Genomic DNA, 17,365 nt, shown 5'->3' with positions numbered 1-17,365 from the left:
AAACAGCACTCGGAAGCCTGAATGATGCTGCCCCCCCCATCCCCGTCTCTGTCTGTCTGTCTGTCTGCCTGTGACGGAGCTCTCTCCGCTTCCCCCAACACCTCTGGAAAACCTGTGGACCGTGGTAATTGGGAGAAGGTGCAGCCCATACTTGGGCGGACCTCAGGGAAGGAAATGATATTCCTGTTTGAAAGAGAGTACGTGGTTACAGCAGATCACAGAGGTTACAGGGGACTCGGTGGGCGAGAGGAAAGTGGGAAGATTATTCGGTGAAAGATCAGTGGTGACTTGTGATGGGTGCTTAGGGAAGAAGAGGTGATTATTCGGGGCAGCACTGAAAGTCGTGCAGGGTTCTGCTGCCTTAGCGTTCTGACAGGGACACTGGCGTCTTCATGCATCTGACTCATGTTCTCTGAGGATTTGCCGTGTGCCTGATTTCCTGCTAAGACATCCTGCTTCTCTGCAGAGTCTGTCCACGCAGGTCCAGGCTCTGGGTGATCTTTGAAACTCATTGACATTCACTATTTGCTTACCGGTCAAGGTTTCAAGTAAACCTTTGGTTACTTTTCTTTTTTCTCCGTTGGCCAAACTACATTCTGTGTGAAAGTTGGTGGCATAAACATGAAAAGAGGCCTAACCCAGGATGGAAATATCTGGCATACACGTAATCTTCCAGTTTTGATAAAGCTTGGCTAAGTGCTCAGAATTGTGCCAACCGAATTCATTAGGGTCGTGGATATTAAAAGCAGAGAAACATAGTTGGAAAAGCCATTAGAAATCAATTAGCCCAAACCATAGTCCCATCCCTCTCCCATTAAAATGATGAGAAAAGCTAGGCCCAGAAAGGAGATGGCGTGCCTGAGGTCAGAGGTGGCTGGTTTCAGAGGCGGGGATGAGGACAAGTCTCCCAGTTGCTAACCTGGGACCTCTCCTGTTGCACTGTGCCAGAGAGTTGTTTTGTTCTTGTTTTTTGTTTTACTATTAATCAGAAACCAAATAAAGCAAAGCAAAACAAAAACGTTTCCTCTTTTGGCCCAGCAAAATGGCTTTCTTGTTCTGGCCACTGCCTGCAGCCACACTGTCCCAGCTGCAGGGGCTCAGAATTCATCTGTGGCTTTTCTTACAGGTTTGTGATTACCCGGCCAGAAAACGAGTTTATGCTGCTGCCCTCGGATCTTGTGTTTTGCGCCATCCCTTTCAGCACCTCCTGTTACAAAAAGGATATTTCACCTCCAAGTCCGTGTGAAATTATAAATATGGTGCCACTGACAGAAGAGACGCTTACAGACATAAATTGTCCTCCTTCAGTTGACCAGGTCAGCGAGACTGCAGCCCAGCCGCCCAGTATATCAGTCCGTTCGCTGGAGCCAAAACCAGTCCCTGCTGGTGATCCTAAGCAAGCAGTATTGACTCCAAGTGGGAAACTCTCATCCCAGACACATCCAGGTGAAACCACGAAAGAAGATGGAAAGGAAACCATGGAGGAAACCACAGTGGAAGATGCCTCTGCCTATTCAGAGTCAGACTAGACCTGCTGATATTTCCCAGGAGCTCCTGGCTCACTCCTTACAAAGCATCTCCAGAGATGGTGACTTTGAACAAGGAAGGAAAAGATGGACGCCCGCCATTTTTGTGCCCATTGCTGAGGGGGGGATCAGCAAGCCCACACTGTCTGGGAAGAGACAAAAGTCCGATCGAATCCCACTGGATCTGGTGTGATAAATAAAGAAATAGATGAGAAATGCCTCTCTAAGGGAAGTTCATTGCTCTGTGGCTCTTGAGCAGAAAACATGATGGTTGGACCTGTGCTAAAGACATTCTTCAGCACTTGCTGGGTTCCTCCACACAGGGAATATAAGAAGTAATCAAGGTAAAAACGAGAAGAATTTAGACATAAGAGACAAGAAATAAAGTGCCCCCACATCAAGCGTCTTACATTCTTTATCCTCAAACAGGCAAGTAGTGAAGTAGTATATTATCATCTTCTCTTTTTCCCTCATGCTTTTTCTTTCCTCATCTCTTTCTATAGGAGGTGAGAAAGACCAGATGGGGAGATACTTGTTTGAATTGGAAACGAATTTGTGTATAATTAAAAGCTAGGCACACCCTAGCACAAGAATGAATATTAGAGTATACTCAAGATGGGGTACCTGGATGAAGTCAGGTAGATTGAAATATACAGCCTTTCAAATTCCCTAATTCAAGAATAAAGACATCATCTCATGAGAGGTAGTAAAGCGTTTCCCCGTGTTCCAAAAGGAACCAGTTCACTTCCCTGTAAACCTCATCTTAAAGTCATTTCATCTCGGTATTAGTCTGTTAACACAGTAAAAGTTCAGTACATCCAGGAAGTACTTACTCCCAATTGGTGAGCCTTGTAAGCAATGCCTTCTTGTGTTATAGATACAGCATAGGTAGAAGGGGGGAAGAAAGAAAGTAATAAGCCCTATTTCTCATAAATGGTTTACATAATGTTTATGATATCCTTGACATTTTCCTCAGCATCCTTGCTGATTTGGTATCACTACCTCCATTTTACAAAGGAAGAAACTATGTCACAAGTAGGGTTCCCACATAAAGGATACCCAGTTAAATTTGAATTTCAGATAAACAACTTTTTAGTATGAGTGTGTCCAAATTATCGCACTTAGCTAGTAAGTGATCAAATCGACATTTAAACCTAGTTAATTTGAGTTCAGCACCTATAGACATTTGCCTCCAGGCAAAATAGAAGAAATGAAACAAAAACATTCATCCACAGGAAATAAAATTTTGTATTAGTAAAGCTTTGGTTGTAATGAAATCAACTTAATATACATGGAAAAAAGAGTAATTGTAAGGAAAGTTGTCAGAGACCAAGGAAATCCTCTTTTAAATTTTTTGTAAGCTTACCTAGATCATCTTCATCCTTCTCTTTTTACAGATTGACTTTCGTTGTTTTTCCATATACATGGCAAAATATATTTTCCTGCAATTCCAAATTTATAGGTAGAGTTATAGGCACATCAAAGATTTAACTGGTCCATCTATGCCTGTCAGATCCTGATTTCTATAAGGAAGTATGTAGTGGGCTCAGCTTTGGCTACTCCATCCCAGCTATCAATGGATGAGGAACAGGGTACCTCTGCATGGAGGACTTGTCCTCGGGGAAGGGAGGATGGTTCATGGCCTGGGAGGACGTGCCACCAGACATGTACTGCAAGGACAGTACCATTCCTCTGGCCCATTCCCCGAGCCATTTTATACAAAAGCATGTTTAGTAGAACCAAAACATTCCTAGGAAGGGATGGATTAGCCCTACGCATATTCAAAGTCCACAAACCCACTGCTATACATATATTGTCTAATCTAAATTTAGCATGTGAACCTCCAGAGTAAAAGCTTAGCCCTCAAATGATCTCATTTCCAATGCAGCAGAGAAATTTGAATGAGAAGTTCTTTATTTGGCAGTATATTAGGTGAATGGGTACCAAAAATATGGCTAAAGAAAGATTGAGGTATATGCAACTATAGCCAGTATGTAAGCATTCATGTTGCCAGTCTTGAAAAATAAAACTGACAGAGGACCCCTCATGTGTCAGGTGATTCCATGAGTCCAGAACCAAACCCTTTACATATAGATGGCAACATTTTAATACAAGTCATAACACTACATCCTTTGGTAATATGGTGGATACTTAATTCATAATGATTGTTCAATTCTTATCAATAGAAGAACTGATATGAAGACAAGAGAAAATGTGCAAGGAACTTAAGAATATGTGGCCCAGTGGTTTTTAAGATTTTGTACTTTGACCTTTTTGAAATTGTATGGAAACTACAGTCTACCTCGCCAGAGAAAAATAATATATGCACGTATTACACAAAAGTCATTATATAGGTCAGAGGGAGGTCATGGACCACTCTACAGTTTCTCCATCACCTTCCTAGATCCCTGATGTAGGCCTTCAATAACCAGTGGAGTGATCACCAGAAAGAACACAGGGCAGGGGAGTCAGGAGACCAGAGTACTTGTTTCGGATACTTCATTAAACATTTGTGATCTTGGGCAAGTTCTTAAGTCTCTCTCAGCTACTTTCCCAGCTCATTTTACTTTTTTTTTAAAGCAGAAAGTTGAACTGGAAGATTCTGAACATTACATCCATCTTCATTCATTTGCACCTATATTTATTCACGACTTGCCGTGTGTCAGGCACGGTGCTAGATGCTGAGGATAGAGCAATCATGAAGACAAAGTTGCTTTCCCCACGGAGCATAGACACTATATGGAGGAGGGAGAAAATAAATGAATGAATAAATGAACAAGATAATTACAGATTGTGTCAAATACTGTGAAGAAAGTAAATATATTGATGTGACAGAGAATTGTGGTGGTGAGGGACCACTGAAGGGTGGCAGCGTCCTGTGGATAAACCATTTCAGGAAAAAGAACTTGGCATGACCAAGAAAAGAAAGCAAGTCAGTATGGTTAGAACTCAGCACATAAGCCAGAGGGATGTAATCTCTTTATCAGGAGAAACAGATTACATTTTACTCTAAGTGCAATGTGAAGCTCTTTAATAATTTTAAAGAATGCAGTAATGTGTTGTCATTTATATTTTCAACGATTACTCTGGCACTTACGGTTTCAGCAGGATGACTAACTGAATTCAACTGGATTTTCTTCCTCCTACAAACACTCAGAAATGGTAGGTAAATTATAACAAAAGAATTTTAAAATGTATAACACTACTGTACGGTACATTGAAAAATGGTTAAGATGGTAAATTTTATGTTTTTGACCGCAATTTCAAAAATCGTGGTATACATATAAATCAGTACAAAGAAGTGAATTTGTAACCTTATATGCATCCCTGGAAATAGACGAAAACTAATTAATTAAAAATGAATGAGCTAATTGCTCAATGTAGCAAATTGAAGAAATATTAGTAAACTAACATAAATCTAAAGAGATTTTACATCACCTTTCATATTTCCCAACATAGTTGTCCGGAACAGGAAACCAGAACACAAATCCAGAGTCTGCTTTACTTAATAGCTAAGCATTTGTTATTTGGGGAGATAGCAAAAATGCCCCCTATCCAATGGATCTTTCACATAGCCTAGAGAAACACTGGAGCAACAATTAACAGAACTGGGGAGCAGGATGACTAGGTTACCATGAAGAAGCTGGAGGGAAAGATCTGACACTCTCTTCAGGATTTGCTGTTCAAAATGTGGTCCCCAAACCAGCAACATCTACAGTACCTGAAGGTGGGCTCCATCCCAGACCTGTTGAATCAGAATCGGCATTTTAGCAAGATGCGTAAGTGATCCGTACGTTAAAGTTTGAGAAGCAGGGCTTTCAAGGGGTATGTATGTGTCTTTGTATATATGTGCAATATAGGTATGTGTAACATGTATCTGTAATATACATTACACATCCACACAGACACATACATATATACATATGCATACATACATAAATATACACATGGTGGCTTCTGGTAAGTTAAAAGATCTGGAGGTTTGGTTTTAATGAAAACTACGCCCTCCAACCTTTAGCTATTTGGCATGTTCACTTCTGTTTAAGACCTACAGTACATTCCAAACATCTCTAGTTAGCTATAAAACCCTTAACCTGACTACTTTCGAACCATAAAGGAGTTAAGGGAGGTTGGAGTTCAGTCAAGTTGGTGTATGTTTTCCTGGAGGAACAGTAAATAACCTACAGCTCAAAGGCATGGGTTGTGTCTTCCAAGGCAAAGAAACAAAAAAGCCCACCCTCTAAAAGCACTCTGCTTGGGTGCCTAGACTGGCATGCTTAGGGAGCACGGGCAAGACAGGAGAGGAAGCAGGAGAGGAAGGAGGGCCGCGGGGATGGGCAGGAGAGAGGGAGGGAAAGCCCTCACACTAATTAGGTTTGAAAGAATACAGGATGAGTCCAGCCACTGCCTGCTGAAAAGAAAGGAACCGGAGCAGCTGATGCTATGTTCAGACTAAACTAACCGCAAGTCCCCTGAGGACGTCACAAGGTAAACCTGATCGTCTCTGTCATTTACAGTCATTATCAGGCAGACTGCTTCTGTAATTTTACTGGGGCGCCAATTAGCAGATCCCTGAAGCTAGGGGGAAAAGTCCCGGGCCTCCAAAGGTATTTCAAAAGGAAAACCCAGGCAGCCTCTGCGCTGCTGTCTCCTGATTGTTGCCTCTGTCAAGGCGGGGAACGGGGATGACTTCATACAAGGCAGGGCTGCTCGGGTCCAGTGAGTGGCTGGAGCCAGGCTTTTCTCCGCCTCTGTTTTCTCTCTCTCTAGCAACCTCAGTTAGCCTCCGGAGAGCCCAGCAAGCCTTATTTCTTTCTTTTCTGAGATAACGGAAATGCTGACCAGCTTTCCCTCTTTCTCATCTTCAAGAAAATATCTTTGCAGCATTTCATCTTGCAGGAAAGTGGGGAAAGGCCAGCTGATGCACCAAGAAGGCAGCCAAGAAGGACCACTCATCTCTGAAATGTATTACTCAGCTTCCATCCTTCCCAACACCATTCTTTCTCTTGCCTTCCTGACACAATCAGACTTTTTAACTAGTTGTCTACATCACCACTTTACTTCCACAGCTCTGATTCACTCCTTAAGCCACCCCAACCTCTGTCTGTAAACCCCATGATTCTGCTAAAAAGACTCTTTCTAAGATCACCAATTCCATTTAAGTCACTCACTAGAGAATATTTAGTACTAGCCCAACTTGAAGGCTCGGCAGAATTCAGCACAGATGATCCCCGCCGCCGAACTCCGTTCTGAAACTTTGTCTTCCCTCGAGTTGCGTGATACAACAATCTTTTAATCAACCTTTTACTTTCCTGACTATGCTTTCTCAACGTCCCCTTCAGCTCTCCTTTTATACAACATGATTAGGTATTAATATCACTCAAAACTCAATTATGGACTTTCTTCTTTTTTTACTCTCAGGGGTCACTGAGTAATCCAGATAATTAAACTGGAGAGCGTATACCTGAAATTAAAGGACAGGGGCTACTTACCTCTAGCCATTATTTCTATGCAAGAACGTGGGCCTGGTTTTGCTAGAATTTTTTATTTTTAAGAGAAAATGAGAATTCTGATTTTTATATAAAAATATGATGCTTTTTAATTTATGTTTCTGATCATGAGAGAGTAGCTGTAGCAGACCAAGCCTCATTCCAACAAAAAAGTTTAAAACTGGTTAAAAAAATTTTTTTAATACCTGTTTGAAGTAATCATAGAGCAACACAGTCAGTAAGAACTTGAAAGTCTAAGATCCAAGAGGAAAGAAAACCATTGAGGTGAGTTCACCATTCTGTGCTGTTTTTCCCTCAAGGCATTTGCCAATCAGTAAGTGGTACCAAACAAGAGATCAACTTGCATTTCAAGGCTAAGGGCTTTCAGCAGTTTCATGGGGGTAGGAGGGGGAAAAATTGGGGTTGAGTGTTATCAAGGCACCTAGGAATTGAGAGGACTAAGTTTTAGAGAAAAGAGAATGGAAACACTGAGCATGATTCTATGCTGCTTTTTTCGTTGAGGATATTATTTATTACTAATATTTGCAACATAAGAGGCTGAGAAGACAAAAGAAAAGGCCAGCTAAGAAGCTAGAAAGCTAAGCAGAGCTTTGACCCGTCTCAGAGTGCTGGGGAGGTGAAGTGGTATCTGAGGCCTGGCAACGGTGATGGGCCCAGGTTAACAACCTTTGCTCTCAGTTGAGATTCTTGAAAGGTCTTCCTTTAGGATTACTTCAAACTAGAAGTAGACCAGTTCTCACAAAGCCTGAAACCAGCTTTAATGCCTCCCATCCCCTGATTGTATCAAGGGGACCAAGCCCTACTCTAGCTAACCTATGAGTAAACAAATAAATAGATTCTAATCTGCTGGAAGTTAGCATTATTCAGAGTTTCTACACGTTTTATACACAGTATCCAGTACTCAATCAGAATGGCTGGATTCAGTCTCATCTCTGCCCTATTTGATGCTTTTCCCGAGCAAGCTACATTAGCCTCCAGACACACCAGCAAGCCTTGCTTCCTTCTAGTTCCTGAGATACAGCAATGTCGCTAGCGTCTTTTATTCCATCTTGCCTTCATGAAATAAGTAAATAATTACCATGAATGATACTAGAGAGACTCAAATGACCAAATCAAGAGAAAAGAAATAGATAATGTAGACGACTCACAGATGATCTAGATATAATACACAAGACATAGATTTTAAAGTAACTGTGATGAACATGTTCAAGAAATTGGATGACACTTCCAGTCAGGCGCCGGGTGGCAGTGCCAAGGGTAACGTTGCTGTGACGCGGGGAAGCGTGGTGGATTGCGCCTTGTTTTTTTTTTTCTTTTTTTTAATGCACAACATGAGAGTTGCAAGTTAAGGTTTCTTTTTTTAAATTAATTATTTATTTATTTTTGGCCGTGTTGGGTCTTAGTTTCTGTGTGAGGGCTTTCTCTAGTTGTGGCGAGCGGGGGCCACTCTTCATCGCGGTGCACAGGCCTCTAACTCTCGCGGCCTCTCTTGTTGAGGAGCACAGGCTCCAGACGCACAGGCTCAGTAGTTGTGGCTCACGGGCCCAGCTGCTCCGCAGCATGTGGGATCTTCCCAGACCAGGGCTCGAACCCGTGTCCCCTGCATTGGCAGGAAGACTCTCAACCACTACGCCACCAGGGAAGCCCCTTCCACCTGCTTTTTAACCATGAAGGAGACAGACCAGGAGGATGTTGAAACAGAGACTCAAAAGGTCGCTGGGATGCTTCCGTGCCTGGACCAGCAGGGCAACGTGGAGGGGAACCTCAGAAGAGAGGCCTGGAGAAAGGCGTCCGTGGAGGTCACACTGCAGGTCGCTATCCAGTCGTGGGTGGACGGGGTGCCGTATGGGGTGCCACATGGGCCGGAACCAGCTCCAAAATGCACTGGATGATGTCAAAGACATCCTGCGGTCCCTGGCCAACGTCAGCAGAGACTTGAGACGGAGCATCCACACCATCCATCAAGAGCATCAAGTACGTCAAGGATGAAGGATGCCGTCGTACAGCACACCCAGCTCGCCGCAGCTGTGGAGAGCCTCAAGAACATCTTCTCGGTGTCCAGATAGTGAGGAGTGGGGAGTGGGGGCCCTGGACCTCACTGAACAAGGGGCACTCCTTCAGGCCCACTGGAACCTGATGGACCTGGGACAGGAGTGTGCTCCTGGGAAGGGCTGATGTACGAACACCACCATGTGGACATGACCCTCATCCACAGTGACTTTGGGAGCACACAGGGGCTCTCAGACGAGCTGGCCAAGCAGCTGGGGATGGTGCTGCAGAGGTCGCTGTTCACCATCCCCCAGGACCCCATTTTTCTGGTCTCTGTTGTCAGGATCATGGAAAGGGAAGAAAAATTGATCAGTGCATACTTGACCAAAAAAAATGCAAACTAGCTTTGTTCCTCTTGGGAGGTCCAAGAATTGGAAGGAGGAAATGTTTGTCATCTTGGACAGAATCATGAGTGCTAGAATTGAGGGCACAGAGGCAGAACCCCAGGGAGTCCAACAAGGTGTGGTTCATCTGCCACCCGGAAATCATATGGAAGCATGTCCTAGATGACCCCATTGTTGCCAAAAACCTGATGGTTGCGTGCTTTTCTCCTCCTTATGAGATTTTCAGAAACCTCCTCAACCACCAAGCCCTGAGAACCTGGATGCAGATCTTGTGGGAAGATCTAGAAGCAAGTGAGATTATGAGCCTGTTTGACCTGGGTCTTAAACCCCTATACAAGCGCAGAGATGACTGGGAATGTGGAGCTGGTCCCAGAAGTGGACGTCAGTGCCCTGGAGCTTTTACTTTCTTCAAATGTGGTGTCTGAGCTGCTCCATCTGTACATGTCAGCTCTCACTTCAAACATCATTGTCTGGCTGCAGAAAGCACTAGACACAGACACTACAGACTGAATGAAAGAGACTGAGCCCAAAGTGGGCCCAAGTGGGAACGCTCCCTACCACCATCTTCCAGATGTTCCAACAAATATTGTAAATTACTACTCAGATAAGTGAAGATTTGAAAACAAAGTACCAGTTTGTGTCTTCAGCAAATGAATTCTTTCTTAAGTAGACACAGAGTTGACGCTCAGTTGTATATAGAACATCTGAAAAATTGGCAACACCACACTGCTATGTTCAGGATATGATAGCAATCATCACAACTGTCAGAGCTTTAAGGAACCCCTAATCAATTTTAAAAGGAAGTATTTTTAAAATGAAGTGGAAGAGGGCGCGTCTCTGAGCCAACCAAACATGGATGGGATTTTAGACACCGTTGTTGCGAGGAGGCTGCAGCAGGTACCAGGAAGGGGTCTTCCAGGATCTGGAGCAACATCTCGATGAGCTGATAACAAAGAAGTGGCTGTTAGGCTCAAATGCTGTGTCACATCATCTGTGTCACTGTGGAAGAATATTTCAATGATTTTGCTGAAACTAAAAATCCATCCAGAAAGAGGGTGAGAGTGAGTGGTGGTGGGTACCTGTGGGCCATCACACAGAAGCACGTCTCATCCTGGAGCACCAAGGAGTACAAGGAGGTGCCGAGAAGACAGTCAGGGAGGCTGAGCTGCTCCACTTCCTATTCCAGAAGCTGGCCTCTGGATTCAGCAAACATGCAGGTAAGCACAGTAACACTCCTGTCACCCTTGCAGAAGTTGTGCCTGGAAGTTTCAACTCTGGTCAGCAAATACCCAGACATCAAGGATGGCCACATTGGCACACTGCTGGCCACCCAAGGGGACGGCAGCCAGGACATGAAGCAGACCATCGTCAGGAATCTGGAGCAGGGTCCAATGGCAGGAAAATCCAAACTATGTGTCCATCTTCAAGGAAATCGTAGTTCCGAGTCTGAACGTGGTGAAGCTTCTCAAGTAACCCGTCGGTTTCCAGCTTTGTGTACATTATTCTGAACTCATCATCCCCACCCTCAGAAATGTATTAAAGCAAAAGTGACTCTTGATGGTTCTCGTCAGAAGTTTCAGGTCCTCAAGCCTGTCTCCTGTCATGCCAAGTGTGTTGTATGCAAGGTGCCAGGGCATGTGACTTCTTGAAGAACAAGTGTCCTGCTGGCTGTGGTTCCTCAGGCTTTCACATTTCTGTTGTAAACATCCTTTGTGAGGCAGGACTCTGATGGAAAATGCCTCATGGTTGATTATCATGGTGGAAAAGGTGTGTGGAGAGGGAAGAGGCGCTGTCTTCATTCACTGTGGGTCTTCACTCAGAGACATGAAAACAAAAATTGGAGAAATTTACCAGAGAATGATGATCTATCAAAAAATTAGTTTAAAAGTACAAGAAGTAAAATTATAAATGTAATAGTTGGGTTTAACAGCTGTTTGAGTAGAGAAGGTAAAATTAGTGAATTGGAAAACAGGTTAGTAGAAAAAAGAGTAAATCACGGAAAAAATGCACAAATGTGTATACGAGACACATGGCACATGGTAATAAGGTCTAAAATGTACTTAAAGTTTCAGAAAAATAGGGGGGAGAGACAGAGCACACAGGATAGAGAAAAATATCTGAGGAAATACTAAGAATTATCCTAAACTGAAGACGTCAACACACACATTGAAGAGGAGTCTCTGTGAACCCCAAGCATGAGAAGTGAAAAAAACTCCTAAACACATCATAGTAAAAAACCTTCAAATTAAACTAAACTAGAAGCTTTTAAAGGCATCCAGAATTTTAAAAAACACGTTATATATCCAACAAAGTTACAAAAGGATTGAAGGTTGACTTTTCTACAGAAACAATGGAGCAACGGAATAACACATTTAAAGGTCTAAACAAAGAAAACTAAGGACCTATCATTCTATACCCAGTGAAAATATCATTTATAAATAAATGCAAAATACAAAAATTACCAGATAAACAGAAAGTGAAAGAATTTATCACCTTCAAACTAATACTAAAAGAAATACTAAAAGGAATTCTTTAGACAAAAAGAAAAGGTTCATAAAAGGAAGTACAGAAATGCAGTAAAGAATGAAGAGCAAAAAAAGGTAAATATATAGATAAATACAAATTAATATTGATATTTTAACAATAGTAATATCATTTTGTGGGATTTAAAATAAACATGGGAGAGAGATAAATGGAATTTAAGATGCCTAACATTTGTACATTGCTGGAAAATGGTAGAAAACAGTGCTGAAAATACTAATTCATAGTAACTTTAAGTGAAAGATGCACATTATAATCTCTTGGGTAAAGATTAAGAGAATAATACAAGGAATGCATAATGAACTATGAAAGAGCAAAATGGAAAGAAAAACCCTTGATTAATCAAAAAAGAGGACAAAAAAGTAAAAAAAAGGCTAGTAACAATCAACTGACAAAATAGTGGCTGCAGCAATTTACATTCTTTTGTGGTTTCAAACAAATTTTAGAATTGTTTGTTCTATTTCTGTGAAAAAATGCCACTTGAATTCTGATCGGATTTTCATCATGTCTTTAGATGGTGGGGAGAGTGAATCAGTAATCAAAAACCTTCCAACAAAGAAAAGTCCAGGGCAAGATGGCTTCACTGGTGAATTCTACCAAACATTTAAAGAATAAGTGATGCCAATCCTTATCAATTGCTTCCAAATAGAAGAAGCTAGCAATGGCTCAAAGCACATTTCCTCTGCAGGGTGTATTTATTCTTCAAGGAAAGGGCCCTCCCAGAACACCTATCAACCCCAACGACAGAAGCAAAAGTTCTAGTTGATTTTGGCTAGAAAACAAATGAGATGTTTTCATGTGTAACTTTGATCAACTCTGGCCAAAAGCAATGCTATGTAGGGGCCAAATGAAAGTATGACACAGGGGTGATGTAGGTGGATGCCAGTCAATTAAAATATTTTTGAATTCAAAACTATCTCACATTTGAGGAGTGACAGTTTGAAGGAAATTAGGTAGGAAAAAGCACTCTTGGCGTGTATACTGGCATCCTTATGGAGGGCTTCCCTGGCAGAGACGGTGGCATAGCAGCTTCACAAATCAGATTGGATGCTGTCTGTTTGGGGGGAACATATACATTTTATGCCATAAAATTGTTTATTTGCTTCTATAGTTCTTATATAACTCTCATATTTCTATGCCCTTTCTTTAACTTTTCTTAAAATGTGACTTAAAGTAATCTATTATAGAACCAACGAAATTATACTTCCTCTACATGGATCTCCTCTGGGACCTGGCGGGTTGTTGCCTCTCCATGGTGACTGAGTAGGGTTGGTCCTGGAAGACCAAACTAGAGCCTTTACAACCAGGAGAGAGCTAAGCTCCTGTGTCCCCCCATATCTGGCTGTCTTCCACCACAGCAGGGACTGTTCCATTATTTTGAACAGAAAAGGCCAATCACCTTAATAGTTTAACAATTCTTCTGAGTGGTCAATCGATTGTATACATGGATTGTACCTGGGTTCAATGCTTGGATCTGCTAACGGTAAAGAGCGTCTACATAAGGACATCCGCTGACTCAGGGTTAGGTGGTGGGATGTGGAGTCCATGCAACACAGCGCTGCACAGAGCAACGATTAAAATCTGCTTCCATCTGACCCATGGGGATCGAGTGCACAGATGTTTGAGAGATGGTAATACTTGCTGTGGGGTGCCTGAAAGTCACCCTTATTCTCATAAAATCCAAATCAGGCAGGCAACTATTATCCCAGCTGACTGATTTCTGTTGTCCTGGATCCTAGAATAACCTTGAAATAAGTTTTACTTTGATAGTAAAGCTAGGAGACACGTACTCCATAAGCCCTGGACTTTTGCTGAAGGGGCCAGAAGCTTAATCAGGGGCAGGAGAAGAAACTCTGATTCTCCTGCAACTTCTGTAGTTAGGGATTTGATTTAGAAGTTTCCCTTAATAAATATCCACAAAGTAACCCACACTAAACCCACTTACATCTCTATAAAATTATAAGTACTGAGTTGACTGCTACTGGCATTGGGAGTCATGGGTCTAAGCAGTAGCGTGCTGTGAACCATGTAGATTACAGTCACCAAAAATCAGATTGGATGCTGTCTGTATAGAAGGAGTAGAGCCCTTGATCAGCAAACCCTGCCCAACATTGGTGGTGGTTATATCGTTGTTGAATTCTGCATGGCGCTAGAAGGCTGGTCGCTTTGTAATGTACAAGGGAAACTAGGGTCACTTAAGGCAATGGCTATTTATCAACCATCATGGAAGTATTTTAATAATACATCAACCATGCTTCTTTGTACTAGAGCCCAGGGACAAGACGTCCCTCTACCCAGGATCCATACAACTCGAGGACGATGAGAAATGGGGAAAATCTGAGACAGTTGTAAAAAGTCTCACTCCTTAAATGAAATCTAGCCACCTGAGTGGACTGCAGTCACACTGGAGACAATCAAGAAACTTTTCGGAACGAATTAATAGACAGAGATGGGTGTTTTTTCTTCATCATTTACCTACTAGATGCATCTGGCCACATTTTCATCAGTTTGCACCGCTTCACAGGTAAGGAGCTCTTAGATTTGCAGGCTGGTACACAAAGGAGGGCAGCAGTGCCGAATGAATGGCTAGAAAACAAGAAGAAACGGGGGGCTGGCGGAGGGGTTGTGAGTTAGGGGAAAGCAGAGATTTGATTCTGAAGAGAAAATCCTTACTGGGTCAAGGCCGCTTTTGCATAATTCTATTATCACCAGGAAGAGGAGAAATAATCATATTAGGTGAGTGCTATACTGCTTGACGTGGCTTGTCTTACGTTACTTTTGAAGTCAGACAGGTTTAATTGCTTTGTGTGAGCGAGTTGTTCAGAAGGCACCCGATCAATAAGGCAGTTGCTGCCAGAGCAAAGCAGGGAAGTTTTTGATGTTGACAATGACATACAGTGTTGTGCAGAAAGGAGTAATTCATTCCGTCACAGTTATGAAAAAGTCATATGTGTGTTGCCTTGGGGAGCAGAGGCAGTGCCATCTGGGAGGGTGGCCTCCAGGCGGGCCGGCCGCGGGGTATCAGCGTGCCGGTGGGTCAGCCCATGAGCAAGAGCAGACCTTTCTGGAGCCTCCCTGTCCTCTGTGCGGGAAAGTGGGCATCCCCACCAGCAGCTGCAAAGGATGCTATCAACATCCGCTCCAACTCATCTTCTGTTTACAGAGCCCGGGCAGCTCATGAATCTGCATTTAGTTTCTGCCCACCATTGCCTCTCCCTGAAGTCCAGCACAGTCCCCAGTAAGGCTGTCTTCATCCAGGGCTCGGCTGCCTCCAGGTGAGGCTTGTCAGAAAGTTACCCACAGTGTACCAGAGGTGGCCAGGGAAACGTTTTGGTTCATCTTTTTCAACCTGGATCCCACTGTAGAGATACTCAGTATGAGGAAAGAGAACAAAAGCTGTGGTCTTGTGAGAGCCAGCTGCGAATGTCTTCCAAACTCCAGTGATGTTGGTTGCTTGAAACTGGCCCTAGTGGTAGTATTTGCACCATGGAAAGCAGCACACTCTACAAATAAGGGGTTTGTTTGTTTACTTGGTGAGAGTTGGTTGTTAAGCATCTAGTAGCACAATACCAGGTGAGGTGCAGAGGGCAGAAAGGGGAAGCCTGGAATTTAACATCCTTAATTACCCTCTGTACCCCCTCTCCCAGCGGCTGCTCAGATGGTCAGCTGAACCTCTCCTCTATAGCTTGACAAGCACTGCAGGCCATGGCTCTCCATAGAAGGTTCCGTGTGTGCCTTTCTCTTCAATCAGATTTGTATTTTAGAAAGGTAACCCGGGCCACACTGTGTTGGGTAGACTAAAAGGGTATAAAATCAGAGATCATAACAGAGGCAAAGACGTCAGATAGTAATCTAATTCCCCTTGTCCAAATAAAAGATGATGAGACCCGAATTAAGGCAAGAGAAATGGGAATAGAGAAGAGAGGACAGATCTAATAGAGGTTCGAGAAATAGAGCTGGCAGGACTTATTGATCGATGAGGTGTCAGGGTGAGAAAAAGACAAGAGTAGATGATAACATCCAAGTTTTGTATGATACTGCCATTCCCCAGGACAGAAGGAGTTGCAGATTTTGGTGGAAAATTGATGACTTTAGAACAAGTCGAGGGGCCTAAGAAGCAGGGAGATGGGACCGGCGCTCATAGGAGCAGAGTTGACTTGAATGCATTTTGAATGTCAGCACATGGTGGTAAGTGACAGCAGGTGACAAGAAGGGATCACCCAGTGACGGTATGAAGTGAGAAGAGTCCAAGGAAGAAACATGCATAGAAAAACACAATATGCAAAGACGCATGCAGAGAAATAAGAGCCCACAGAGGACAGGAGAAGGATGGTCAGTGAAGTAGTGGAGATCTAGGAGAGAGCAAAGAGAGAAGAGAGTCAGAGAGTTGGACAGCCATTAATAGAAAATGTCGGGTCAAGGTCAGGAAACATGAAGTCAAACAAAGACTGCAGGTGTTTGAAGAACAAGTGAGCAGAAGATGGAAATAACAGAAAACAGTGAAGAAGAAAGAATTCTAGGCTTGGAAGGTAAGGAAAGCCATTGCCAGTAGATTGTAGATGACATGCAAGGTAAAAAACTATTTGCTCTTCCAAACCTAAGCGCTAATGCTAGTCCAATGCAGAGTCAAGGGAGGACTTTATTTTTGCCCACAAACTTGGTCACAATTGTATGCTTTGCGGAAGGGACCAATTGCGACAAAGTTGCCAACTTGGGAAGGAGAAAGGGAATCTCCCTTCCTCCTTCAGTAAGGTCTAGATAAGGCAGGAGAGTCCATCAAGAGCACAGGTCTAAAAGAGCACAGGCTTTAACACGAGAAATTACATCTCTTTCTGCAAGACCAGAAAAATGGAGGTGAGAATAAGTGCAACTATAGATAGCTTTTGGATGCTGGGCATTGAGGGAGCTTATGCCTAATATTATCAGTTTTCTCATAAAGTTCCCAAAGTTTGAGAGTGGCAGGTTTCTGATACAAGCATCCTGAGGAATGGGAGAGGGCATGGCACTCCATTGTAAATTAGTAAACCTACCTTATATGCATTATATTTAATGCTCTAATGAACAGACATATTTATTGTTCTGTGTTTTTGGTATATTTTGTGCCCCCTTTAGCATCTTACTATCACAGATATAATAGCACATCTTACCCAGCATTACTATTACTCATTTGACTACCTACCCTTCTATCTAGAAATAAACTTAGAGTAAAAAGAAAGGCTTCTAGCCCAGATTGCCTGAAGTATAGTGGGTGATTAACAAGTATTTGTTGAACTGATGAATGATTGAGTAAATGAGTAAATGTCTGAATGTTAGTCCAGTCTTCCCAGCTAAACTGTCAACTGCGTCGTGTCTTAAATTTGGTTTGATTCCTCAGCGTTTTCAGTACATACAAGCT

General features: G+C 42.8%; 1 protein-coding gene and 1 pseudogene across 2 annotated transcripts in view; both read left to right on the top strand.

The window, feature by feature from the left end:
* KCNU1 (potassium calcium-activated channel subfamily U member 1) overlaps positions 1-17,043 on the top strand; it is a 189,781-nt gene extending 172,738 nt beyond the window's left edge. Inside the window, exons 32-33 of the mRNA XM_082444418.1 lie at positions 1,127-6,014; positions 14,239-17,043. Of these exons, the coding sequence (XP_082300544.1) occupies positions 1,127-1,529 (403 nt within the window). The 3' untranslated portion in view covers positions 1,530-6,014; positions 14,239-17,043. The remainder of the gene's footprint in view (positions 1-1,126; positions 6,015-14,238) is intronic.
* Positions 8,486-17,043, top strand: LOC309651700 (exocyst complex component 3 pseudogene; annotated as a pseudogene). The gene has a single exon. The product of its transcript is annotated as an exocyst complex component 3 pseudogene (transcript).
* Positions 17,044-17,365: the final 322 nt, after the last annotated feature.

The sequence above is a fragment of the Balaenoptera physalus genome (assembly GCF_965194825.1).
Source record: "Balaenoptera physalus genome assembly, chromosome: 21".
NCBI classification, from domain to species: domain Eukaryota; kingdom Metazoa; phylum Chordata; class Mammalia; order Artiodactyla; family Balaenopteridae; genus Balaenoptera; species Balaenoptera physalus.
Note: the sequence above shows the minus strand (reverse complement) of the source record. Positions and strands in the feature narration are given on the sequence as shown.